Here is a 27,974-nt window from a genome sequence, read left to right as displayed (position 1 = left end):
GGGAGTGAAAGACAATGAAACTTTATTCGGAGGGAGCAATGTTCTCATTTATGCTGCACACACATCTCTATACCCCTGAGTTGAACTTATTTGTTTTAGTACATACATGACAACAACCCAAAGAGCCTTACCTTCATTGACTCCTCACCTGCTTTTATCCCGCTTTCCAGCTAGAGATGTAGTGGACCTAGGCTACCAGGGTCAGGTCACTGGGAGTTTTTATTCAGCAGAGATGATGGTGTCACCCCTGACACCCCAATCCAGTGACCTGACCCTTCTGCCCTTAGTTGCAATCCTCACAGACACTGAGCATGGGTGAGGGGTAGGGTTTTCTAGTAGCAACATATTGTTGGAACCGATCCTTATTGTGATGTAAAGAAATTCTGGTTGCCTTAGCACTGAGTGAGCAGTGAAGACTCATTGGCTTTACAAAAGGCTTGCTCCTCCTGGAGATAAAAACTGGCAGAACAAATTAATTGATATGGGCAGTCTTACCTTTCTGGGTAAGATACACTGCCACACTGCTGCCACTAAATAATCACCATGTCCTGCCATTTATGGGACTTTTGTGCATCCCTGTCAGTGCTGGGTTTGGAACAAATCCTTCATGTGGCAATGCAACCACAGTTTGAGTACCTAAGAGGCAGAGTCTCCAAAGCCACTTCATGCTATAAACGTCTCATGAGCGGGCTCCAGCGGCCCTGCCAAAAGTAAATCATCTGGCACATATTGAATCCATTGAAATATTGCCAAAAAATGAACTTCTGTGCACATTGTACTGACAGATAATTGCCATTCTATGAGACAGCTGCACTTCCCTAAAACATCAAGTAATAAGCCCAGTAAACCAAATTAACTAAGATAAACATAAAGGGGAATAGCAGTTTTGAGTAGTGATCAATGTTGCATGGATTCTGAATGGTGAAAAAGTCAATGACTTTGCGCAGTTTGTTCTTCAACATGAATTTCTTTTTGTCTTTTGGAGTCACATTCAAGCCACCATAGGTGACGTTATCAATGTCAGAGAAGTTCATCTTGTGATTGTAGCTGGTGGCAGAAGTGGTAAGGACATTGATGGTGACATCCTCATTTTCTCTGGGAATATCACTTGCAGGACCCTAAAACAGGAAAAAGTGAGTGACAGGTGAGGATGTAGCCGTATCACTAATAAACAAATTATCAGAACATACAAGCATGCAACTGCAAATGGCAGCAGTGTGATGTTAATTCTACTACCAATATATAATTGATTTGGGATTTTTAAAAATAGCTACAAATTAAATTAACGAATACTATAGTCTCTACGTGGCCATGTTGACCACACTCTGTTACTTTGCCCTATATATCCCCAGTTTCATTTGTGAAACCCACTACTTTGCCCTTTTACCACAATTTACATTAACAACACCATTCCTCTGAAAAAAGATTAAAAACTGTCAATTGTCTCTACTATGGTAGGTTTCTGGAAACCATAACTAGGAGAAATTGTGGCTGAATGCGATTTCATGACTGACCTCTGTTAGATGAAAGATACATTGATTACATAGGTAGCCTAAGCCCTTTAGCATCCTTGGCTAGGTAAAAAATCAAAAACTGGGGACAATCCAATGGAATCCATAATAGAAACTGGCGATGTGTAACAAGACACTGAAAAACAGTTGTTCATGGTGAAATTGTTATTGTTGTGGGCCTTCACATTGTGTCTGATTTATGGCAACCCTACAGTGAATGTATTATTGGCAAGATTTATTTAATGGGAGATTGTCTTCGCAACCGAAGGTTGAAATTGTGTGACTTGCACAAGGTTGCCCAGTGGATTTCCAGTGCAAATTAAGGATTCATATCCGGTTGCCATTCTTTATGTGTATTCTTAAGGCCTTCTTTGTGTGCTTGTTGTAGCCCAGCAGCAGTCACAGCAGTCAGGGGCTGATGGGTTCACTGATGACTTAAGAGTCAGATGGGATTGTGGGCTTTCCTGGGATTCATTCTGATGCAGAGCCAGAAAGTGAAACCGCTTTAGACAGAGACAGGCACAGATGGGCCCGAGAATGTAATTGCCTTTGTTGACCTAAGCCAGGAGGCTCACCTGCAAATTCGAGCAGATAGCCAGCTTCATAGGTCAACATGGCTTTGTGGGAAGAAAAAATTCCAGGGTAGACATAATGCTTTCATGTCTGTTTATTAAGAGCTAACGCGACCTCTGCTCTTCAGTTCAGGCAACATTGCATTCAAGTTACAGCCAGGCCTGGGATCTCTAGTTCTTGCCTTGGTTTTGGGATTCAAGTATTCTGGGAGTTTTCCCATGTTCATGTTGTGTGTCCTTGTTCACGTTTTGCTTATGGACTCAAACTGCTTTTGGATTTTGGGACTATTCTTTAACTGTCTTGCTTTTGGATTTACAAGAGACATTTGATTGCTGACTTTTTAAACCTTATTTCCTTATCCCTGCTTTATACTATATATATCTTGGTGTGTGTTTTAAACTGTTTGTCTTTACTCTCAACTCTTGTGCGATGCTCTGGTCTTCACGTCTGGGGTGTGACACCAGTTACAACACCTGAAGTAGAAACTCTCATACCATTTGCTGCGTTGGCATTTACTGATATTGTCCAGTTTGAGAGTTCATAATTTTTAACATTTGATTATAAAATCCCTATCACATTAGGCTGAGGATTCACCATGCATTGTGGCAAATCCATGGGGTTCTTGGCATGGAGAACCTGTCCCTCCATGCCCTGCATCGCATGACTTACCCCAAATCCCACCCCATGGGGGGAAGTGTTGCAGCTCGGCTTCCCCCGTTGCTCCTAAGACAACACGGGAAGCCTCTCATGTTGTTGTGCACCACTTCATCTCCTCTTTCACCATGGATCCTGGCCAGAAGTTGGTGTGCATCATTGTAAGGGCTCAGTGGTGAAAGGGGAGAAGTGGTGTGGGACCCATAAATCAACCCATCTGATGAGATTATAAGTAGCCTCCTGAATATCTTAGAAATATACTCAAGCCAAAACACATTGGGCTTTTTATCACTAAACAAAAACCTTTTAAGCATTTAACCTTTTAAGATGCGACTCTCTGTCCTTGGACAACTACTACCATCTAATTGCTTCAGCAGAATCCAGTGCTAGAGACAATGGACCTCATCAGACGGGAAGGGGGAAAGCTGGGGACAGCGGAGGGACCCATCTTATTCTGCTCCCTCCCATCCAGGTTTGTCTTCTGCTATCTCATGTCCTTTTCCCTTCAGGTCTGTCTTCCCTCATTTCTCTGCTTTTTGCTATTGGGAGTATCTATGCTGCCAAAGCAGAGCCCCACAGAGTCCCACCAGACATTGTCCTGCATCATGTGATGGGTTCCAAGGGACTCCATTTCAGCAGCAAAGATGCAGAGTCTGTGTCTGATAAGGTAGTATATGTGTCTCTAATATATTATATTTATTATAGCCTATTTTACACACACACACATAGGATAATCTAACCAAAATGTGATGGTTAGGTATAGCTTCCATTTCAGTTTTCCATAATCCCCCAAAGCAATGCTACAACACTCTGATATTTCTCAGAGCACCTTCTCTGTAGGTAACACCGTCAAAGCCTGCTGACGTAGGAGACAGCTGTACCAAAAGACACTGTCCTGGGCTACTTTGAATCTGAAACCAACCCTGACTTTTATAGGTACAAGTGTAAACATTATGTGAATTTCAAATTTCAGACTAGTGAAGTAATTCTGGAGGCTTTTATTATGATATATGAAGGTGCACTAGCTTCTTCTCTGGAAATATGAGTGTCCAAAAGATAAAATACTTCCTCTTTCTGAGCACAAAAAAGAACCATGCATAAGCTGCATTATGGATTGGATTCCTTTTTCCTTCTTATCTCCACTGAGAAAAGTGACATTTCCGAACTATATTTACAAGTAATCATGAAATCCCTAAGTTTAAATACCAAATGAAAGCCCATCTTCTCATTGTTTTAGTTTCTGCAACCAAAGGTTGCCCACATATACACATGTGTGTAATGCATGGCAGAGCAATTCTTTTTCAAATATCTATCGACAGCATGATCTGTTTGATCATTTCCATCTTTTGCTCACCTTTTGAAATTTACTGTGAATGCATTTTTGAGACATGATATAGTGTGCGACTGCATATTCCACCAAAGCACCAAATATAAAGCTGAAGCAGATGCCTAGGTAAATATCAATGGCTTTGATAAAACCATTAGTCTTAGTTATTGAGTTGCGCGAGCCCATCATCAGAGTGGTCATTGACAACACTGTTGTTACTCCTGTAAAACAGAATAGAAAACATTGTCATTGCAAGACACTTTTTTACTGAAATTTAGTAGAGGACAAGTGGCAAAATCGTACATCACTTTTATCACATGCAGAGACCAATCAGACTAGCAGTTGACTATTATTACAGCTGTATAACAAGTAACAACCTACTGTATTTCCACCAGATCTGAGGACAGCAAGCTATTTTAGGAAGTCTTCTGAAACCTTGCTGTTACCCTCATCTATTGCTACATTAGCCAGCTTGTAGTAGTAGATGGTAGTAGTCCAAATCACCTTAATAAATAAGGTTCTTCACTCAAGTCCTAGACTAAATATATTTCCCATGGCACCTACAACCCATAATTCTGATCCTAAATCTGGTTGAATTAAAATTTCTAATATTAAATATACTGAATTTGATAGCTGCAGTACAATGGCATTTATTATCTGCTTTCATTTGAAAGCTAAGACACTATGGCATATCACATAACTATGCAGTTATTCTGCTTCAGGAAAGGCATTCTGCATCAGCTCATTTACCATGGAAACACTTCATAATACAAAGAATTCTGGAATATATTCTAGGCTGTCTTCTGTATGAGCTGATGTTCTGAAATATACCTGGGATTCCCTTACACTGCAGGGAAATATACAAACTGGTACTCAGTCTGTATTGCTGTGATTTTTGTCCTCCTGATGGTCTTCCATTGACATTCTGGTTGAGAAACTCTAGAAAGCTATTAAAAATCCAACCCCCTAGGATGACAGTTTATGGGTGGAAATTGCCAGATGTGATTATGTTTGATAGTTAGCATGTAATGATATTTGAAATCTGATAGCACTTCTTAGTTGACTGCTAATGGTATTTTCCATCTGACATTGACAGGTTTAGATAGATAACATACAGTGGTAATTAGTAGCAGACATTTGGCAGCTTATGGGATTTCATATTAGAAATCTGCCCAAAAAAAAAAAATCAAGAGATGCCAATGAGTTGAAAGCATGCAAAATTGGAGCTGGAAAAAATTACATTCAAGATGTGGTTTAAAATCACACATTAAATCTTTCCCATTCCAAATGTCAGCCTGAAAACTTGTCCAGTGTCAAATATCTGTGATTATTTGTTTCATCCCTCAAAATTTTAAATGGATGAAAATTTAATTTCCTATTTTCAGGGTAACATGAAAAACATGTTGCTCTCATTCCACTTCTTCACCCGCTCTTCGTGGCATGTCTGCAATAAGCAGAGTTGGAAACATTTTATCTTTATCTCAGATCACAGAATCTCTCAGCCATCATGTACTCCTGAATGTAATATTTCTGATATCTAATAATCAATCTATTTCAAGGAATACCTCACCAATACATGTTCTTGCAGGAACTGAATCCAGGGTGATCCAAAAAGAAACCCAAGACAGAATAACCAGCAGAGTGGATGGCACATAAGTCTCCAGGATGAAATAAAGGATATTTCTTTTGAGTTCAAACTGCAGTACCAGTCTTGGGTAATTGCCTATTCAGAGGAAAAAAACACAGTCCATGGAAGTAGAGTAAATGCTCTTAAGCCAAAAAGTTGTAAATTTTCTGAGTCAGTGGAGATTCACAATCTCATAACTGGCCAGAAGGCAGAGTTGATATAGTTGAGCTTAATCTGGCACACACAAAACAGAAGGCGGACCCAGTGTTGACCATAAATATAAAGAAAGAAGTATCTCCATGACATTACTGTTGGCCTAAGAAGTAACTGAGAAGGCCAGATTTGTCTGCATGGTTCAGAAATAGAGCATAGGATACTACCTCTTAGATTCAATTTAGGCGTTATGTTCAACGCACATGTATTAGACAACATTGTTTTCTCTTCTCTCAACTGGATTCCATCAGAGGAATATCTCTTGGCAATCACATTTGCAAATTAAGCCCATCTAAACCCTTTAATGATCCATCACGTAACAGAGTATGCTAAATGCAATATGCAGTAGATGTTCAGTGAATCAGTACTCAAGCAATTGAAACTCTAGCAATTGGCAAAAAATCAAAGAAATAATACTTTAAATAAAAAGCTGTTTTATAATACAGTAAAGCAGGAATATATAATTGTATAATACAGTAAAACAATATAATATGAGGTATAGCATTAGTTGGGCCTATTTTTAATAGTAACTCTCAAGCATCCAGAAACTACATTTGTCCAGCATCTACTAATCCCTGTGGATGTTGGTTACCAGAGAATCTACTGTACACAGATAACCAGATTAATTTGACAAATAGACATATAACTACTCCATTAAACAGAGTAGTTCTTCTGAAAATGTGCTAAGTATATTGTCTCTTTTAACTGTCAATTGGTACTCACAAAATAATGATGATATAAAATTAAACAATGTGGGAGGGGAACAACCAACCAATTCCTCATGTTTTGGCATTCTTTGTTTATATCTGCTCCTCCAGCCAACTGGCCATTTCATTATTTCTATCAGCAAATGTGCTATGTCCAAGCATTTCATCAGCAAATAGCTCAAGCTTAGAGATAATTGCCTGGGGTTAGCAGGTAATGAGCTTTGCTTCCCATATTTGCTTCAACTCACTGTTCAGGTTCATTACCTGTTTCCTGGTGGGACATTGCTGAAAGGGTGCAATACCGTTCCACTGTGTACTGGGAGAGCCGCAGGTTTTCAAGGCCGTGGACAGAATCATTGCCCCTCAACCAGGTGAAGAGTACATCGTTTTCATCATATCCCCCTAGACATAACATTGAGAAGAAATACAAGTTGTGCAACAGACCAGGCTAATGAGTAGCACTTGGGGAATAATGACAATGTGTAACTTGGTCCCCTTCTTATCCCTGCAAAAAGAGTCAATGGTAAAATTATGCCACTGGGGGAGAGGCAATAGTGACAAAGAAGATATGCCATGCTTTGTCAATCTCATGGTTTATTTTAAAATCATACACACTCAGCCCTCCACACTCACTGGGGTTAGTGGCACAGTATCCCTGCCAAAGCGAAAAACTGTGCATTAAAAATGCTATTTTGATTACCCAAGAGAGTAGTTCTCTAAGTTTCCCTAGATTCTCCAGCACAATTCCACAGCCAACTTTCACCAGAAGAGTTCTGTCTTCCATTAATTTAAACAAGTGGTGCACAACCTGTGGCCCTCCAGGTGTTATTCCTAGCCATTGGACAAGCTGGCTAGGGCTTCTGAGAGTTGGAATCTGAAACATTTGGAAGGCCATTATTTGACACCTCTGCTCTAGACCATCCAGCATAAGGTCTGGTGGAAGTTGACCACAGAGTCACACTAGAGAACTGTAGTGTCTCAGAGACCCCCGAGTCATGACCCCGTCGCCATTACGGAGCAGACCGAAGAAGAGATGGGGTTTCTGCCATTTCCGCACGATTCCGCTCCCTTCCAGATGTCCCCTGTTGACAGTTTTATCCCACAGTTAATTAAAAAGGGCCTTGACTCACAGCCCGGTTCTCCAAAGAACGCTATGTTTGACCACAAATTGTTTTGGGAGGCTTCGTGCGCGGAAAAGCAGATTTTGAGGAGAAGCGCTCGATTAGCGGAGAAAGCAAGCGTTAATTAAGCCGGTTCCCTTGAGAGTTCTCAGGGAGGATTGCATCTGGCAAGTTGTTGACTTTAGTCATTTTTCCTTGGGAAAGAGTTCAGACACCTGGCTGGAGAGGAGAGCAAAGTCCCATAAAAGTTCTGGGCGCCAACTGGCCTTTGCAGTGTTCTGCAGCACGCTACTCTCGAGCAGACCGGCGTTGCATCTCGTCTCCCTGTCAAGCCTGGACAGCGATTCAGCTTTACCATGACTAACTTTGCCTTGCCTTGCATCCTAGCCTCGGATTTGAGCCCTAGAACTCTTTGACAGATCTTGCCTTAATCCCCACTCAAACAGCCTAAAGGTTTGAGTGTGTTTCGGTTATTGGATTTAAAACTTTGAACTCTAATACTGGACATCTGCTTTCATATTACTGGACTATATTTGACCTTTCCTGAAAGGTCTACTGCTGGACTATATAATCTGCTTATTTTTAGTTGTCTCCTTTATTTCCTTAATAAAGATATTAGATTGTTTATTGGCCTTCGTGTCTGATTCCCAGTGCTCACACTGCCTGAGGTGTCACAAGAACCTAGAGTCCTTGAGATAACATTTTAATCAAATCCGTGGATAATCAACAAGTCAAACCCACAAATGTATCTGCAGCTTCAACCATCCACATCTTGAAAATATTTTTTTAAATTCCATAAGGCTTTGCCATTTTATATAAGAGACATTATTTTAATACACAATTGTACGTAATGGTATACATGGATTTTGGTATCATGGGCGGTCCTGGAACCAGATTCCAGTGGATAACAAGGAACCACTGTAACTACTTAATTTACAAATTAATTTTTTTCATTTCTAACTATCAGTGGTAATTGTTTAATTTTTAAACCAAACACTTCAAGTTCTGCTAGTTAATTAAATATTTTGTCTCTGCTGGCTTTACTGGACTCTGAAATGCCCACTTAACAGATGCCACACTAATCCAAAAGGGTTGATTCATTCCACTACTGATATGGAAGTTCTTCCACTTATGCAGGCAATCAGCCCAAATCTGTTTCCTGACTAATTATAGTTTACTTTTCTCTTGAAAGCAAGTAGTGTTAGAACTGGGATGTGAAGTTTTTTTAAAAGCTGGCTGTGAGTCAGAAATGGTAAACCAAATATGCAGCTCTGTTTAAATTAAAAGGTCATTTTATGCAACATTCCCTTTAAGCGACCATTGCGATTTCAACAGGCGCAGGGATATATGTCTAGCATTTAATTGTCCAACAGACTTAGTAGTCCCCACTTTATAAACAAAACTTACTGCAATTACAACTATTCATAGAACTCTCAGAAATGACCGTTTGTTTTAATCAAGCAATAATTTAATAATGTTCTAGTTTGCATAGCTGTTTAAAGAATTAAAATTGAAACGTTCATATTTGCCAGTTTGTCTTCACAGAAAGATACATATAAATTGTTGTTTTCCACTAGACACAAACACAAGATGTGCTGGTTCCCCAGGTATAAATCAAGCAAATATGACTTTTCCAAAGTTTCTGCCCAGAATCCCCTTGGGGAGAGAGGGCGGGTTAAAAATAAAGTTTTATTATTATTATATTTATAATAATAGCTGCAGCCACTTAAGGAACTTGATAATAAATTACTGATTGTGTAAATTCACCTAGCATAGATTTAACTAGCATTCATTCCAGTAATTTATTCTAATGACATCTCTAGTTGGCAATGTGCAGATAATTTAATAGGAATAATATGACACAGGAACTTGACTTAGGGTCCAATAACTCTCCTGCACTCTTTTAAAGGCTAAACTCAGATTCATTTTAAAACAAGAGACTAATCATTATTATTTCAGCTTCTGCACATTGTAATAAAGCTAATCATGGTAGACTAATATGATTTTAATGTGAAAATAATAGGCACTTCCACTGGAATTCTATTCTAGGAGCTAGCAAGGAAAACCTGGCTTTAAAATAATGGGATTTCAGACATTACTTGAATTGGTAGCAAAAAGATAATTCCTCATGACACACAAACCCGTGTTTTTTTTCCAAAAATCTCTGTGTGCTCATAATTTCCAAAATTGCATGTTGGGGCCCACATACCATCATAAAATCAATCTGGTGCCCTGTTCCTAATGTATCCATCTAAATAGAGAGTTATCCAGCACCTCTTCTGTCTGATCTGCCATTCTTATCTTGCCTTCTGATGAAAGTGAGTAATTCTGCTCTCTGTTTTTGGTGTCATTGGATCATTAGTTCCTTGCAGTGCAAAAAAAAAGGCAGAAGTACCTCCTTTTTTTGAAGACTTGGCAAATTCTAATAGAAAAGAAGAAAACACTCCACCCTTTTTAGATTGGAACATAGTTAGCTATCTGATTTTATAACTTTCCTTAAGTTGTGACACAGTATAAATTCCCAATTGTATGTTTAAATATGTTTTGAGAAAAATATGCATTTAGAGTCCATGAATGCTATAATAGATGTTAATTTTAATAGTCATTAATTACCCATTTCGTAACACTGCATTTTGCCTAGGATCTACGAATTAGTCTCCTGTTTTTAACACTGTATCCTGCTTGTTGATTTTAATGATTGTTTTTATTGATGTTGGTGTTTTTTAATGGGATAATTGTTTTATTGCTTTGTTACTGTTATTTGTTTGTTTTATCGGGCCAGGCCCCATGTAAGCCGCCCCAAGTCCCTTCGGGGAGATGGGGCGGGGTATAAAAAAAATAAAGTTGTTATTATTATTATTATTATTATTATTATTATTATTATTATTATTATTATAGTCATAACAAAATGTAGCAGAATAATGGGCAAAAAATGGAAACTAGAAATGAAGTCTCAGTCAAGGACAGTTTTTTTCTTTGGGTCAGGAGCGACTTGAGAAACTACAAGTTGTTTCTGGTGTGAGAGAATTGGCCATCTGCAAGAACATTGCCCAGGGGATGCCTTGTATGTTTTGATGTTTTTATCATCCTTGTGGAAGGCTTCTCTCATGTCTCTTAATGGAGCTGGAGCTGATAGAGGGAGCTCATTCGTGCTCTCCCCAGGTTGGATTTGAACCAGCAACCTTCAAGTCAGCAACCCAACCTTCAAGTCATCAGTCCTGCCAGCACAAAAGTTTAACCACTGCGCCACCAGGGGCTGCCAAGGATAGTAATTCCCACTGATATGCAAAAGGTTTGGTGCTCTGCAAATTTTTCTTGCCTATTCTCAATGTAAAACTGGGGGGGGGGGGGGGGTGAATGTGCCTTCCACTTTACGTTGGAGTTTGGAATTGTGTGCCAATTGTCAGACACTGAAAAATATTAGAGAATCTCAGGTTTTCCACATCAGTTTATGATATAACTTTCGACAAATGACAAGAAATTTCCACTAACCCTCTTAATTTTATTATGAATCAGTTGTCTTTAGTCAGCCTGAGGGTACAATCTACCCAAGCAGAACTATGTATGTCATGTATCTTCAAGACAAATCTGAATTACAGTGACTCTCTCATAGGATTTTTTGGTAAGATTTGTTCAATGGATCTGAAGTCTGAACTCCTTGAGTCTTACCACCTTATCAGATGAGGGACTTTTGGCCCCATACCACAGTAGGGCTCTTTTTTAGGGACAGATTCAAATGAACCCCATCACATGATGCAGGCCTGAACTGTCCTCTACTCAAAACTACCATTCAACATAATCACCATTAATTTGCACACATTTGCGCCAGCATTTAAACCAGGCATCAAAACTATTTTGGAAAAAATCAGGGTTTTGCTTCGTGACCCAGCTGTTTTGATGTCATTCAAGTCATTGAATCTGAAACCACGTAGGTTGTCTTTCAGAGGTCCAAAAAGACATCCTACAAGGTTTCAGATCGTGACTATGTTGAACGGTAGTTTTGAGTAGAGGATAGTTCAGGCTGAGATCTGTAGCAACTTCTGCTGTTATATGTTCATTCTTCATGATGTTTTTATGACACAGGAGGCAAAACTTTTTGACACACCCTCGTGTGTGTGTGTGTTATATGGTGGTGATCAGTTCTGTATGGTTTTTTCATATCTAAAAAAATGTGAAAAATGATAGCATGAATCCATGCCGTCGGCAGAAACTAGTATGCTGTGGGAAGACGGTGGCTCATGATAAGGTCCTTCGAAAGTTGTGCATGTGAAGTACCTACTGGTTCTATAGAGATTCTTTGACTTTCTATGTGTGTTCTTTGGCTTTTTGTTCAACAGCTGAGGCTTTATCAAACTGTAGCTGTTGACTCTGCAGATCGTTTATTGACTATGGTGCAAACAAATATCAAGGAACAGTAAAGCCTGCTTTATTTTGAAAGATTCCTTTGTCTGCAACCCCTTATAAAAAAGAGGGAATTTTTCATTGTTCATTCCCAGCCATCACCTGATTCAGTCCCCATTAGTTTTATGGGAAGTGATGTTGCCAGGCACACAAAGTATGGTTCCTGTCATTCAATGGGACTTACTCATTTCAGTCTTAATAAACTTTATTCACAAGAGTTTGGAAAGCTTCTCTGATTTACAGAATGAACGCACACACTCAGAACTGTAGGGTGCATTTGACACCTATATATTTGGAGGCCACCAGCTGTTTGCATACAAACTAATTATACTATTTTATAAATTAATTCTTTGAAAAGGAAAATATGGTATCAGATCCTGTATTTGGAGATATACCATGAAGAAGAGTTTAAAACTACGATATGCCTCCTCTTCTGCATAATTCGCTTTTGTCCTCTACCATCTTCCTTCAACAGTTATTTAGTGACCAGTGGAGAACAGGAGATATATCTGAAGAGTTTGGCTACATTTCTGTAGATCCGTGGTTCCCAACCTTTGGGCCTCTAGGTGTTTTGGATTTCAACTCCCAAAAATCCCAGCCAGCTTACCAACTGTTAGGAACTGTGAGAGCTGAAGTCCAAAACACCTGGAAGCCCAAAGGTTGGGAACCATTGCTGTAGATACACAAAATTACGGTACTCTCCAGAACTTCCTAAGTCCCTAGGACATCTTGGGGGATGCTTTACTACACAGGAACACAGCCAAACTCTCCTCTGATACCATCTACTTTGCTCTGGGGAACCAGCATTAAAATTTGGGGTTTCCAGTAGGGAGATCATTGCATGAGCAAACTAGACAATTCTGATCTTTGCAACAACAACAGAAGAACACACACAAGCATAAATTGGGCTTACATCTCTGTATGTCACTAACAGGATGGCAGAATGATAAACAGATTAACCCCCCCCCCCAACTTCATTTACTAACAAGTGAAATACTACAAAAAAAGAAGAAGGTATAAATAACTAGAAGCAAATTGGCCTTATTGACCTCCCAGCAGTGTGAGAATCGTGTGGTTTTCAGATAATCCAACTTCAAACAGAACAAGGGAAGATATCATAGTTATATAACCATGTCTGAATACATGATTATATAATCATGAATTAGATAAACATTTCAAAGTGCAACAAGTTGTCAAAATGCACAACTATGGGAAGTAGTAGAGTACATGTTTTGCATCAGAGTTGGCCAGAGACAATTTGCTACCTGAGGCAAAGGACAAAATGCACACTTCACATACAAATGGCAACTTTCATCGCTGGTTATGGGTCAGGCAGAGTTGTGCAGTAGTTAGAATATAGGGCACGGACCTAGAAGATACATATCTTCAAGAATCCATTAAAGTCACTGTCTGACCTTTAGCCATTCACTCTCTTCCAACCTGATTCTCTTCAGAGATTTATTGAGAATATCAAATTGGGCCAAAGAGAGCTGTAAACTCAGACTTATGTTCACTGGAGAAAACAGGAACATTTACATAGCACATAAATAAAGAAAACAAAACACTCGACTAATATCGGCCTTTGGTGTGGTCCACAGGGCTCCTCCAGTGTGATTCTACATATTTGGGCTGTTTTTCTTTTGAAATTGTGCTGATATTGAAAGGACAGGTTAAAGTGTCAAAGATAGAAATAAAATGTTTGCTCTAGTCTCCTACATATGAATTAGCTAACTCAGAGTCAATTGAGAGAGGAATGTTTTTCACTTTCTTGTAGAATGTGGTACTTACAGCTTTCCATTTGCAATTTACACGTCTGAGTATCCAGAGGATATTTTGACAAATCCATGTTACATGCAACTGTAGTTGTGATTCTGCAAAAGAGAAAGCCTAATGTGACTGCATTCATTACAAAGCATCTACAGTTATCATCTTCATCCAGACATGGCAGCCTTTCTGCTTTAAAAAAGAAGAATAGTCTGGCATTCTCTAGAATTTTACCAGAATGGGTCAGGATAACTGATATTTGGGGTAATCGGATAATGTAAGATGTAAGCTCATATGACTTCAATAACTGAAAGCAAGTTAATATATACATTAGATAGATACTCTATCTACATCTATATATCTATATCCTCAACATCCATAATAAAAGTGAAAACCTGTATGTGTATATGGCATGGGTGTCCGCTCACACAGACAGCCTCCGGCCTCCACAAACAGGCTATAGTTCCCAGTGCTAAGTAGCCACCAAGTCACTCCCTTCCACTGACATTGCGGTTACAGCGAGCTCCATGAACATGTAGCCCAAACCCTGCCAATGTCCTCCCCAAACACTACGGCCCACCACCCAAGGAATGCTTTCATTTGTGGACCATTTCATCCTAGATTTTGCTTTTTCCTCCACCACAGGCAGGCATCCCAGGGTTCTCCATTGCTGTGGAATTTGTATGACCCCGCCTACTGCCCTTCCCTTTAAAATCTGTCTGCATAACAAACACAGCAGGACTGAGCATTGACTACATTTACTGGAGGAGTTTGGGGACTGACTCCACATGGTAGAAGTTGTCGTTCACCCTGCATCAAGTCAGAGCACTGTGACTCCTACTGGGGAATTTAGAGGAGTTGTAGTTCACCTACACTCTATGAACCCAAACAATGATGCACAGAGAAGCCTCATGACCAACTTAACATACTACAGGGGTTTGTGGGAATGGACCTTAATTTTGGGAGTTGTAGTTCACCTGTATCCAAAGACCATTGAACCCAGCCAACGATGCATCTGGACCACACTTGGTACACAGACCCAAAATGGCCAACTTTGAATACTGGCAGGGCTTGGGGAGGATTGACCCACGATTCTGGGAATAGTTGTTCACCCACTCCAAACAGAATACTGTACATAACATTCAAAGACAAATAATGCCTTTTTCAAATAACCCGGGCACCACCGGGTCCCCAAGCTAGTAATTAATAAAGAGGACATAAACGTGGATCCAAAACCTGCACAGAACATGTAATTATGATTTTGTACCTATGCTCCATCTCCCTCTAAAATACACCTCAAGAGCCAGAAAAGTATACTGGTGAGCAGGGTGCTGATGTATGATGCATCTAGTTGCCTCCCACCAATGACCCATAGTGTGTTGAGCAGAACAGGGACTCCAGCAAGTTTGTTTCATAACTCTTTTTGTGCTTATCACACTTTGCAGGCAAATCACACTTACAGACGACAATAGTGTCTTTGGCTGGGACTTATCACAACATTGCATCCCTCCTGTCGCAGTGAGATACAGCCTGGAAAGCATTTATTTTACAAACACAAATAATTTATTGATAACTTCCTTTTATCAAAGAAACTCCTTCCAATGGGTTCCCACCAGGAGAACAGCGGAAGAGAACCAACACCATGTGATAAGGTCTGCTGTAATTGCAATCCACCTGCCTCGCATGATAAGGTCTTTTGTCACATGGCAACTCATGGATATGATAATCCTTTAGCACTGCACTCACCAGCACCACACTCTTTCACTCAATATAGCAATCCTGGCAATTGTGCTACGATCATAAATGTAAATATAAAACAGTCATTAGAAGTTATTGCTTACAATAGTTCAACTGCTGAAAAAGAAACCAGCCAAATGTCTTGTTTTTAAACATAAACATAAACATAACACATCAGAACAATGAGTTCTGAGCTGAAAGGCAGGATTTATCAGTTTTCACAGACCATTTTGTGTTTGATCAGAGATGCCTCCAACATTCTCTAAAGACATTGTGGATTTTGGCTGCTTGCTATGAAGAGCTAGATACACACTGTAAAATCATGCTGTCCTGTAAAATTCCACTTCAGAGACAGAGTATATGTGTTTGAGGATATCTGATCACATGATGATCATGAATTTCATACTCACAGACACGCATGGATACTTTTCCCATGTTCCTCCTTGCTGCAAAAAAAGTCATCAAAATCTGTACAGCTTTCAAAGCCTGCTTGCAATTCATGGCCCATTCTGTGCAAATTCTGCATATTTTTTTACACAAAAACCCAGCATTTTCTGCTCAGAAAACAAATTTTTGTGTAGAAAATATTGTTCTTTTAAACATAAAATGTATTTTTATTTTGTCCAGAAATGCTTATTTCTTCAGAAAATGCTGCTTTTGTTGCAGGAACCTAACTCTTCATAGAGTTGGATACAAATGAGTTTTTAAACTCAAAACATGAAGAAATTGATAAATTTGAGGAAGATGATGAACCTTATAGACTTGTGCAGTTATTTTTTTTGGGGGGGGGGGGTTCGTGTCAGGAGCAACCAGAGTTGCTTCTGGAGTGAGAGAATTGGCCGTCTGCAAGGACGTTGCCCAGGGGACGCCCGGATGTTTTGATGTTTTACCATCCTTGTGGGAGGCTTCTCTCATGTCCCCGCATGGAGCTGGAGCTGATAGAGGGAGCTCATCCGCGCTCTCCCCGGGTGGGATTCGAACCTGGCAGCTTTCAGGTCAGCAACCCAACCTTCAAGTCATGAGGCTTTTATCCCCTAGGCCACCGGAGGCTCCATAGTTATGGTTGAAGAAGGGGATTGTTGGAATTCAACCCCACACTGTTCAAGTCTACAATCCTCAATGAGGAACAGTTAGTTAGCCTGGGAGTAGGCTGGGGGAATTCCTTCCCCCTTGACTCTTGAATGACAGTTGGAATGTATCTATTTGTTCTCTTCTCTCTTTTTCTGCTCTCTTTCTGATTGGTTATATAGAATGGCTACTTTTCAAGTGTGTGCCTCTGCTTCTGACTTCTGCTTTTTACATCTTAGTGTGTATTGAGACCTCTCTCTGCTTGTGTGTGTCAGGAGAGATGTAGTGCTTGAAGATTTTTCCCTTTCTTTAAAACCCTAGAAAGAGATGGAGTTATAGAGTAGCTAAGACCCAGGTCTTTACTATTAAGAAATGTAGGTATTATTTTTGTAAATAAACCTTTTGTAATTTTAAAGATTGAACTCTGGATCTTTGCCTCCTAAGCTCTAAATTCCTTTTGCAGCCATAACACTTCACACTCTGCTTGCTGTGAGCTGAATGCTCAACTAAAAGTATCCAGGTTGTATTTCTGGATGCTCTTCTGTGTTTTGGGAGTTTTCCCTAACAAAATCCTAACACATAGAAAAGGAGATTATCTGGACAAATAAATTAAAATGCAGTTTTTGCATAGAAATATTATTGAACTGTGAAGATTCCCACCCATTAAAGAAAATTTCCTTGTTGTGATCTTCCGATATTGAAGTCCTCAATTTTTCAACAATTTTAAAATATGTTCAATTTTTTCCCATCACTATGTGGAATTTTTTCCTTCCCTGCAGCTTTCATTGCACCCTCTCTCCCAAAAAAACTGGCTTCTGAATATGAACAGAAAAACTCAAGATCAGTCAGAGATAGTTTCTGTTTCTATAACTTTAATCTGTCTTTAGACTTACCGCAAAGCATACAAGACGGTACCATTGGAAAACAGTCGTATAAGCCGATTTTCAGCAGTGACCTCATGTAAAAAAGACTTTTTTGACTCCACAATGTATGTGTCAGGCACCCACAAGTATTTAACTAGCCGGGCATCTAGCGTAAAACTTTTGTTCCCCTGAAAAACCAGACGGGAATCTGTCCAGCGTTGCCGCAAATATATTGTTGCTGTGTAATCCTAGGGAAGGAAGCAAGCATTACAACATATTCAGGCTTCTCTTTTTTAAAAAAGTGAATCCCTCAGTCCAAGGGTTGTTCTGTACAAGTTAGTAGTGGGGCGATTACATTGTCTACCACTTCTAATCCTCCCACATCCCCCTTTGCTGCTTCCATTTCTCACTTTACCACAGAAAATCAATTAAGGTGAGAAACATGGAAGAGTTGCACAATGCCCTTTGACAATTTTTATCAGAATCTCTTGGTCTGAATGCAAAAGAGAGACTGTAGATCAGTGGCTCCCAACCTTGTTTAGACCAGGGACCACTCTCCAACATTAGTACCAAAAAGGTTATGAATCAGTTTTTGGTAAACTATAGATTCGGTTTGGTTATATGGGGTGCTGATTCAGAAAATTGCATTGGATAGACCACATGAGCTCTAGTTTCTGATACAGAACATATACCATCCAGTAGTCGCCATCTGCTCGCCCACAGAAAACCGTATTTAATAATCTAGAGCCAATGTGGTCTATCCAATGCAATTTTCTGAATCAGCACCCCAAATAACCTCAGGAACAGGCTTAAAAACAAAGACACCAAGGTGTCCCCGCTTACAGGTGCCACATGGAATTGCTCCGCCCAAGGGAAGAGAAGAGGAGGAGAAGCAGCAGTCAGGAGGCTTGTTGTCATGTCTTTCATGGGTAGTCAGCCTCTCCCCTCCTGACATCTCCATTGCCTCGGCATTATAAGAGGATTTCACAAGACTAGTCGCTCTTGTTGCAATGATGTAGTGACGGTGAGGCCGTAGACCATATTTAAGTTCTTGGGGACCACAGGTGGTCCACGGACCACAGATTGGGAACCATTGCCGTAGATGGAAGATCTTAAACCTCCTTTTCAAACAATGAATCTGGACACATGTTAATTGAACTGATACCACCACCTCAATCCTAAATATAGTGCTGATATTTCAATATTTTATTCATTCTACTTCTCAAAATGCTCTATATCTAGTTTTGGGCTTTCTGGTTTCTTTTACGCCTTAATTAACCAATTAAAGTATAGTTAATTATATTCCATGTATTAATTGTCAAGATTACCATGGCATCTAAGAAATATGGTGATAGAAGAACATCTTTACAAATGGAAATGTGGTTATATAAGACATTTAATGTGATGTAATTCAGCAATACAGGCAGCATCAAATGCTATTCATTTTAGGTGCATATGCATTGGTTAAGAAAAGGGTATCTTTTTAGGAAGGAAGGAAGGAAGGAAGGAAGGAAGGAAGGAAGGAAGGAAGGAAGGAAGGAAGGAAGGAAGGAAGGAAGGAAGAAACCAAGTTTCTCCTAAGAAACTTTACAGGTGGCAAGTTTTTAGGCATTATTTTTTGAAGAAAGATCACTAGAGCTCAACTAGATGCCCTTTACAGTGACACCATAACATAATTTTCCAGATTATTGCATCTCATTAATATATAGTTCTCTAATATGTATTAGCTAAAATGGTTTGAAGTCAAGCACTTAGTTACAATGATATAAGTGGATATATGATCTACCCTTTTGAACATCTATGTCATTCTCAAGCAGTTTTGTGTCAGGTAAATTTTGATTTATTGCTCTGCGCATTCAAAAGATCATGTCTCACATCACTTCACTGCGGGTTGAAAGAACCCATTTTGTCTTGACTGCATAGACGGATAGCAGCCTTTGGAGAGATAACCATTAATATCATGCAGGGAGCCTTCATGTTTCTCATTGCTAGCTTTCCGATTTTATTCTCATGCTGTTCAGGGGGGAAACTCCTTCACCTAAATGATTGAGATGAGGCCCTATTACGCATTTCAAAGCAGTGAATTATTAATCCCAGCAATGAAGGTGAAAACCCCAGGGTCATTTGTAGTTCAATTATTTATCTAGCCAGAGAGTATAGCTTTATAATGTTCTGCATGGGATCTGGAAAATGTAAGGGCTATAGCAAAGAGAACGCTTCTGGTTGAAGAGAATATTTGAAGATTAATAGCTTCAGAATACCTAGAAAGTTAACTGCAATGAAAGATTGTGTCAATCTATCACAATTTTCATACAAGTTCAAACTCAATTGGACTTCAGCTTTGAACCAGGTTATTACATTTACACCACATCTTAGGAAAAATCATTTTTAGTCTTTTCCCAAAATCCTCCTGGCCACATGGCCATTTTTTTTCCAGAAGTGAATGTGACAAAAATATGTGACTCTTCCAGTATCTGGATTTAAACAACATTGAAAGGTGCAGCAGTTTACACACTCATATACATTAATTATGGGGCTGTGGTGGCACAACAGGTTAAACCGCTAAGCTGCAGAAATTGCTTTACAGAAGGTCAGCACTTCGAATCCACTGTTAGCCCCAGTTTCTGCCAACCTAGCAGATTGAAAACATGCAAGTGTGAGTAGATAAATAGGTACCAACTGTCTACGGGCAACACCAGCTCTTCGTCTTAGAAATGGAGATGAGCACACACACACACACCAGAGTCAGACTCAATTAGACAATATCGAAAGGAAACCTTTACCTTCACCTCATCCATTCATTTGGACACTTGCTATCTACTTGTCATCTCAAATGTACTTTATTTTTAAGGATACAAGTGATGTATTACACGTGAAAGGGTTTATCTGACATAGCTAGCTAGCTAGCTAGCTAGTTAGATGATAGATTATTGATTGATTGATTGATGTTTTAATATCCATTTGGGGCTTCATTTTGTCTTCCAAATAGTTCACAAATATGAGAAAATAATAACTTGCAAACACAACTAATTTACTAAAATGTATAATCATGTGAATACATAGTGTAAATCATATAGAATCATGCAAAGTATGGGTGAGCAAAATAAACTAAATTACACTCCTACAGCAGAAGCCATTGCTTGTAAAAGTTGCCTCCTTGGTCCGCAATTTAGGGCCCTTCTGCATTACCATATAAAATCCAGATTATCTGCTTTGAACTGGATTATATGGCTGTGTAGACTCATATAATCCAGTTCAAATCAGATAATCTGGAATATCTGTTTTGATAATCTGGACTATATGGCAGTGTAGAAGTGGCCTTACAAAGTCTCCCAACAGGCAGAAATGTTTCAGCACAGACAGTGAAGTACTGGCAATGACACAAGGGATTGATTTCTGAAGCCCTAAGGTGGCGCAGTGGGTTAAACTGCTGAGCTGCTGAACTTGCTGACCAAAAGATTGGCCGTTCAAATCTGGGGAGCAGGGTGAGCTCCCACTATGAGCCCCAGCTTCTGCCAACCTAGCAGCTCAAAAATATGCAAACGCGAGTAGATCAATAGGTACCGCTCCCTGGAGGTGTCTATGGACACCAGGTGTCTTTGGCTTAGAAATGGAGATGAGCACAACTAGAGTTAACATCAGGGGAAAAACCTTTACCTTTACCTAAACTATATTATCCTATTTTCCCATATAAACAGCATAAAAAAGCAGCTGAAATAGTGATTTGCTTACCATATCACTCTCGGAAATGCTGGAAATACTTGCAACGTTAAGGCTCATTGCGATCACCACAGGCTCTCCTACAAAAGAGAAAAGGAAGTTGTTTGAAGAAGGAAAACAGACTGAATAAAGGTTGGGTGACTACTTCTACATATGAACATTTGGGGAAATAAGGCAGAACCATTAAGGTTTAATCATGAATAGCCACAATAATCTTATGGCCAATGAAGAAACTAAGGGTTTTCTTGTGCGGGTCATAAAATATGTGACAAATAAAAGCAAATAAGAGTATGACAAAAATACAAATTGTACTCCACTGGATGGACCCAAGGCTCTCACATTATGACACAGGGAAAAAGAAAACCCACCCTATCCATTTTTATTCACATTTTGCACAGTTTTATATACCCCTCTCATCTACTTCCTTACCTTTTCTTTAAACAAAATGCTACAGCCTTTTCTCAACCTGCTCCCTTATCATTTAACCCTTTTCTGCAACTTCGTCAAATCTGCAATATTTTTTTAGAGGTGAAATAATCAAAACTGTGCCTCCTATTCAACACGTGGTTATACCAAGTATCTGCATGGAAGCATTGCAAAATTGGGCTCTTTGTATCTGGTGCGGTTTGGTTTCAGTACACCATTGATATCAAAATCTGATAACACTCAAGGATTTGGGAATTTTTTTTCTAGAATATTTTCAAGCTGTGGATGGTTGAATGCATGGACAAAGGATCCATGGATATCCTCTTTTTCTCACCCCAGGTTTTAACTGAGTGTTCATGCGGCCCGCCCTGTTATATTGCTTTTTTGATTTTGTGTTGTACTGTACATGATTATTTTTGTATTGTTGTAATTGTATTATGATAGGTTGTTTTTATATTTTGCTATATTGTATTGTTCTGGGCATGGCCCCATGTAAGCCGCCCCAAGTCCCCGTTGGGGAGATGGTGGCGGGATATAAATAAAGTTTTATTATTATTATTATTATTATGGATATACAACACTTGATCTTAAGGTCGAGAAGCAATAATCCATATACGTTGTAATATTTTTATGTACATTTCTGAAGATCCTCACCATGAAATTTGCCTTTTTCACATAGCAATAGCATACTGAGTCCAAAATGTCTATTTTGCTCATAGCCAGCTTAGCCTGCCTCCCTTTAGCCTGCCTCCCCTTTGTGAAATCAAGGGTTTTTTTTTTTTACCCTGGCATGTAGTGGCCTGTCCCACAGGTCTTCCTCAAATTTTAAATTAGGATTAATGATACCTTGTTGAAGTCACAAAATAAAGAGGAAGCAGACAATGAGGACTAATTCTGATTGATAGGCCAACATTAAAGAAATAGACACTTCCATAGAAATCCACAAAGACCAAGTAAATATTGCCTTCCTGATAGGATTAAATTTCTTTGCCACTAAAAGATTCCAACAAAGACATACCACCAAAATTTGGCCTGAGATATCGGTTGTATCCCTGGGTGAGGTTTCCAAATCCAGGGAGGGATGGTGTGGCCCGATAGTCTGTGGCATCAACTTTGTGACCCAAGATAAACTTCCTGAAAATGAAAAATGGGAACAGTTAGATGAGGTAATGGATATTTACTCCATGTGCTATGCAACTTCACTCATTTTCATATCTAATACACTCTAATCAAATTTCATATAGAATATATATACAGGCCAAGTTATAAATGGCTCATAGTGAGGAACGGGGGTGAGACAACAGGAATTGAGAGAAATCTACCCTGGTACCTGAAAGAGTTATCAAGGGGAAAAGGTGTCTCCACTGAAGCTTTATCACCAGTTCTTGTTTCCACAACAAGCCACGTTTTTCAAAATACAATTCTCACAGGGACAGAAAGGGAGGCGAAATCTTATGAACAGCAACAGACAACAAAACAAACAACACAGGGGTGTTAACCCTTCCCTATGCTGTCCAAGGCTTATATCTATCTATCTTTATCTTATTTTTGGACCTCTTCACATGGCCCGTGGGGCTGTACCGCTTCACCAATAATAGCCGGCAAAAGGAAAGGCACGCAGGGCACCTCATTGCATCCTGCACACCTTCCCTCCTTCCCCCATCACATGGTGGGGACTGCACAAGACCCTGTTCCCATCAGATAGGCCAAAAGGTGGCAAAGCGCATAGTCCCATCTCCCTTTCCCCTATCATATGCTGAAAAGGAGAGGAAAATGCAGGTAGCCCCATTACCTACCTTAAAATACTTTCCTCTCTGTCATGGCAGAAGAAGCGTCTTGCGATGCTTCTCCTCAACTTTGGAAGGAATGGGTGCAGGGCCATGCCAACGTTGTTTGATGGTGCCCATCCCAAAAAGGGGAAAGGGGCCTTAAAAATCCCCATGTAAAGAGGTCCTATATCTTTATCTTTGGCTGGGGTTATACTTTAAAATGTACCTTTCTGACTTAGATACAAATTCAACTTAACATACAAATTCTGTTAGTAACTTGGGAACTACCCGTAAAGCTTCAATGGGGGAGCTTTGAATGCGATTTCCTGCTTCTTGGCAGGGGGTTGGACTGGATGGCCCATGAGGTCTCTTCCAACTCTACTATTCTATGATTCTATGATTAAGGTTTTCAATTCAGCAATGTTTGTCTGGTATTCTTTATGAGAGGATGAATTATGCCTAGGGCTAGGGGCAATAAGTATAATCATTCCTTAAATATATAGCATCATAGAAAATGCAAAATGGTATTGACTAAAGAAGAAAGACTAAATGGGTATACAGAAATATCAGTAAATTTCAAGAAGCAATCCAGGGTGAGCCTCATGCAAAGCTTTAATAACATTTCACAATCATATTGTAAGAACTACCGGTAAGTTGAGGAAGGTGACTGTTCTGTGGAAATTTTCATTTGACAAACCTCTTGTCCACACTGCAGAATTATAGCACTTTGATACTTGAATTTTTAGTTTGCTTGACACCAGAGTTCTCTGACTCAAAAGAGTAAATATTAGAGTATTGTGGGGTTTCCAGGCTGTATGACCATGTTCTAGCAGCATTTTCTCCTGATGTTTGGACTGCATCTGAGGCTGGCATCTTCAGATGATCACAACACTCGAGTGTGTTACACCCCTAGGCTGCGTAGGCACCTCAAAACCACACTGGAGCCCCAGAATATAAGCAAACAAGCTGTTTATTGAAGGTTATAAGTAAGCATAAGCTTACTTATTTGGGTTTAAATCCACAAGAGCAATGTACTTGAAAATCTTAAAGCAAGAGTCTAAGAAAATCAATCAAAAACATAGTCTAAACCAGATATCAAACTCAGTCCCATGAAAGGCATCAAGAATCGTCCAAACAAGGTTCAAATCCAAGGTATGAGACGAACTGGAACCGCAGGAAACAAGGCTAGATTGCAGGATCAAACTCCAAAGTAATCCAAGGTAATAGAAATCCAAACAGCGAAGTTACTGGAACATACAACTGGATCCAAAGGCAAAACAAGGCTGGAACTTGAATCAAAATCCACGGCTGCAAGAATATACAGGAACATGGAGCAAAGATCTTTCTCTCTTGAATTGCAATGTTGCCACCTCTGCTATAGCAGAGAAGAATCAGTCATTTAAGGAAAATCCAAGGTCTTTCTTTCATGAGAAAACTTTTTCTCTCATGAGAAAACTACTCATTAGAGCGCTTCAAAAGCAGTTGTCTACTTCTCCGTAAACATTCTCGTTCCCTCCTTCGGTGACTCTGGCTGCATTTCAGGCCCAAACCCAGAGTCTTCTGGCAAAATTGATTGCATCTCAGGCTCAAACTCTGGCTGCATCTCAGGCCCAAACCCAGGGTTTTCTGGCAAATCAGATGCAGGGACAATTACTGGCTGAATGGGCCCAAGCTCAGGCTCAGGCTGAGCTACAACACAGTGATTCCAGCTATGAAAGCCTTCAACAATACTAGGTAAATATTCTCTCAGAATTTCATAGCATTGAGCCATGGCCAAAATCCAGCCCAAAGTACCTTTCAGCTATTTTCAGGGAAGACAGGGAAAGTGTTATTTCTCTGATTCCTGCAAGTGCCATCACTAGGAGGTGAAAACTTCCACTATGTGGCACCATAAGAGGGGCTGACACCAAGATGGCTGTTCTATCCAAAAATGTGAGCAGTGTTTCAGCAGAAATGTATTATGTTTTATAAAAAATATTCCAGTAGTTAGAAATAACCACAAAAACATACTGTATCAATATGCCTACAAGGGCCAAACTCTATACTAATCTCCTTTTGAACCTTCCAATGTGCTTGCACTCTCTGGCCCGGAGTGTGGTGGAGGCTCCTTCTTTAGAGGCTTTTAAGCAGAGGCTGGATGGCCATCTGTCGGGGGTGCTTTGAATGGGATTTCCTGCTTCTTGGCAGGGGGTTGGACTGGATGGCCCATGAGGTCTCTTCCAAATCTACTATTCTATGATTCTATTATTCTGTTATTCTGGTCAGAGCTGTCATCATCATCCAATTATAATGACACTTTGACTAACATAGTTTTATCTGCTCATGCTTGAAGTATGTGCTGTTGTTTTCTTTGATGCTAGATTTTATAATCATTGATTTTATTAAATTAACTGGTAGTTTAGCTACAATATTATGGTTTGGTCTGTCACAGGATGAAGTCCATGGGGGTGACACCATGAGTTACCACACTGGGTGACACTAACCCTAGTGACACTCATACCTTGACTAAATAGCCTAACTTTAGAGGTAACACTTTCTAGGTTGATGCTGGAGTTAGTGGCCAATCCCAACAGCACCAGTTTTTCACCCCCATCAACTGTGATGGTTGCCTAATGCTCAGCTATTACAAAAAGCAGCCTGGTATGCATGCCTTGATGTGCTCAATTAGTTCTCACTAATGTGTTATCGAAAGCTTTCATGGACAGAATACAGCCTGGAAAACACACAATTCAGTTCTCACTAACATAATAAACATCCCAGATTCAGAGACCTCATTGCCAGCACTTCTAATTTCCTACCAGCAGAAGGAGCTTTCTGACAGCATTTAGACATATCTATCTCCATGTGCTCAGTTGTGAACTTTGCTTCACCTGTTCTCTGCCAACAGGTGAACAGGCAAGTGAAGTCATGCCATGGGGGACAGGGAAAATAACACATGATAGTCCACGTGAGAACACAGTTTGGGGGGGGGGGGGTGCTGACAATCATGACTATAGATGTTGAAGTAAAGCCCAAACAGGCTAAAGTTAGTTCCAAACACAAGTAGAACATAAAGAAGGTCGCTTTTGATGAAACTCAGGGCCCTTATACACTGCCATATAAAATCCAGATTATCTGCTTTGAACTGGAAGTGTAGACTCATATAATCCAGTTCAAAACAAATAATGTGGATTATCTGCTTTGATAATCTGGATTATATTACTGCTGTTTTATCTACATCAATTGCTGTATTTTGTTGTTTTTATGATGTTGTGTTGACTGTTTATTGCCAATGTTTTGTTTTGCACTTGTTGTATTTTGTATTACATGGCACACTTCGAGTGTTTTGTGAGCCGCCCCAAGTCCATATGGGAGATAGTGGCGGGATATAAATAAAGGTTTTTTAATTATTATTTTATCATTCCTAGTGAGAAGTGCACATTCAAGCTTCCCTCATGTCACTAGGGCAGTGGTTCTCAACCTGTGGCTCCCCAGGGGTTCTGGCCTACAACTCCCAGAAATCCCAGCCAGTTTACCAGGTGTTAGTATTTGTGGGAGTTGAAGGCCAAAACAGAAGGAGACTGGTGATTTGTACTGCAGACAGGGGAGGGCCCATGATTTGGTCATAATACCAAAATGTCATGCTTGCTGCCTATAATAAAGAAGCCACATGCCTGTTATTTTCATATTGTGCTCCAAAATAATTATTAGCTGACAGTTGCATCCTAACAAATAGGACCCCGTGAAACAGCAAGGAGGAGGGCAACCCATTTCTCCTTCCTTGGTTCTGAAAGTGTAGTATAGTACTCTGCAATCAGGAATATTTCCCTAGTGCAGTCGTTTTCAACCTGTGGGTCGCCGGATGTTTTGGCCTTCAACTGACATTTCTTACCCTGCCCACAACTGTTTAAGAACTTAAAATCTCATACTGTGAATTCTCAGCACTCCTGTCTACACTCAGGGTAATACAGCCTCCTTCCAACCAGATGTAGTTTCCTCGAATGTCTCTAATATTTACATTTTCTTACACAAGTTTAATTGGAGAACTACATCACAAAATTTGGAGATGAGCTAATACTAGAACTCAACTGTGATCCAGTACCTGTAGTTAGTTTAGGAAATACCAATTGGGTTTGCTTTAAAAGAGCTGAATAAATTTCTCTCCATACCTACAAGAGGTATCCTCACCGGTTTCAACTTACCTTTGACATAGAAGAAAAAGCCACATAGGGGTGGAGAAATAACTACAGTGCATTTGTGAAAATTATTCACCACTGGTTGCAATACCTGAGCTATCAATCAATCTGTGAAATAAAGAAAATAAATATGTTATGTAGCTATGCATGGATTGGATAGTCAGATCAGTTTAATTTCTGTAACACCATCACATTTGAACTTTGATACATTTGTATTAAAGGAGCCTCTGGTGGCTCAGTGTATTAAAGCGCTGAGCTGCTGAACTTGCAGACCAAAAGGTCCCAGGTTCAAACCCGGGGAGCGAAGTGAGCGCCCGC

The 27,974-nt window shown here is 39.8% G+C and overlaps 2 protein-coding genes across 4 annotated transcripts in view; both read right to left on the bottom strand.

Moving 5' to 3' along the window:
• Positions 1-513, bottom strand: part of LOC100555316 (kazal-type serine protease inhibitor domain-containing protein 1) — a 32,219-nt gene extending 31,706 nt beyond the window's left edge. Inside the window, exon 1 of one of the 3 annotated variants that reach the window (XM_062957996.1) lies at positions 132-513. The gene's annotated coding sequence lies outside the window, so the exon portion shown is untranslated. The remainder of the gene's footprint in view (positions 1-131) is intronic. The other 2 variants (XM_062957991.1, XM_062957994.1) reach the window with 2 other exon arrangements.
• Positions 2-27,974, bottom strand: gabrp (gamma-aminobutyric acid type A receptor subunit pi). Its single transcript, XM_062957989.1, has 9 exons — positions 27,663-27,974; positions 22,731-22,846; positions 21,299-21,366; positions 17,597-17,814; positions 13,923-14,005; positions 6,877-7,014; positions 5,636-5,788; positions 4,093-4,286; positions 2-1,118 (listed from the first exon to the last, which is right to left on the bottom strand). Exons 1-9 carry the CDS (start codon positions 27,713-27,715, stop codon positions 819-821), a joined length of 1,323 nt encoding a protein of 440 aa, XP_062814059.1. The 5' UTR covers positions 27,716-27,974; the 3' UTR covers positions 2-818.

The sequence above is a fragment of the Anolis carolinensis genome, chromosome 1, assembly GCF_035594765.1.
Source record: "Anolis carolinensis isolate JA03-04 chromosome 1, rAnoCar3.1.pri, whole genome shotgun sequence".
NCBI lineage: Eukaryota > Metazoa > Chordata > Lepidosauria > Squamata > Dactyloidae > Anolis > Anolis carolinensis.
The sequence above is the reverse complement of the archived record's forward strand: the minus strand, read 5'-3'. Positions and strand labels throughout refer to the sequence as shown.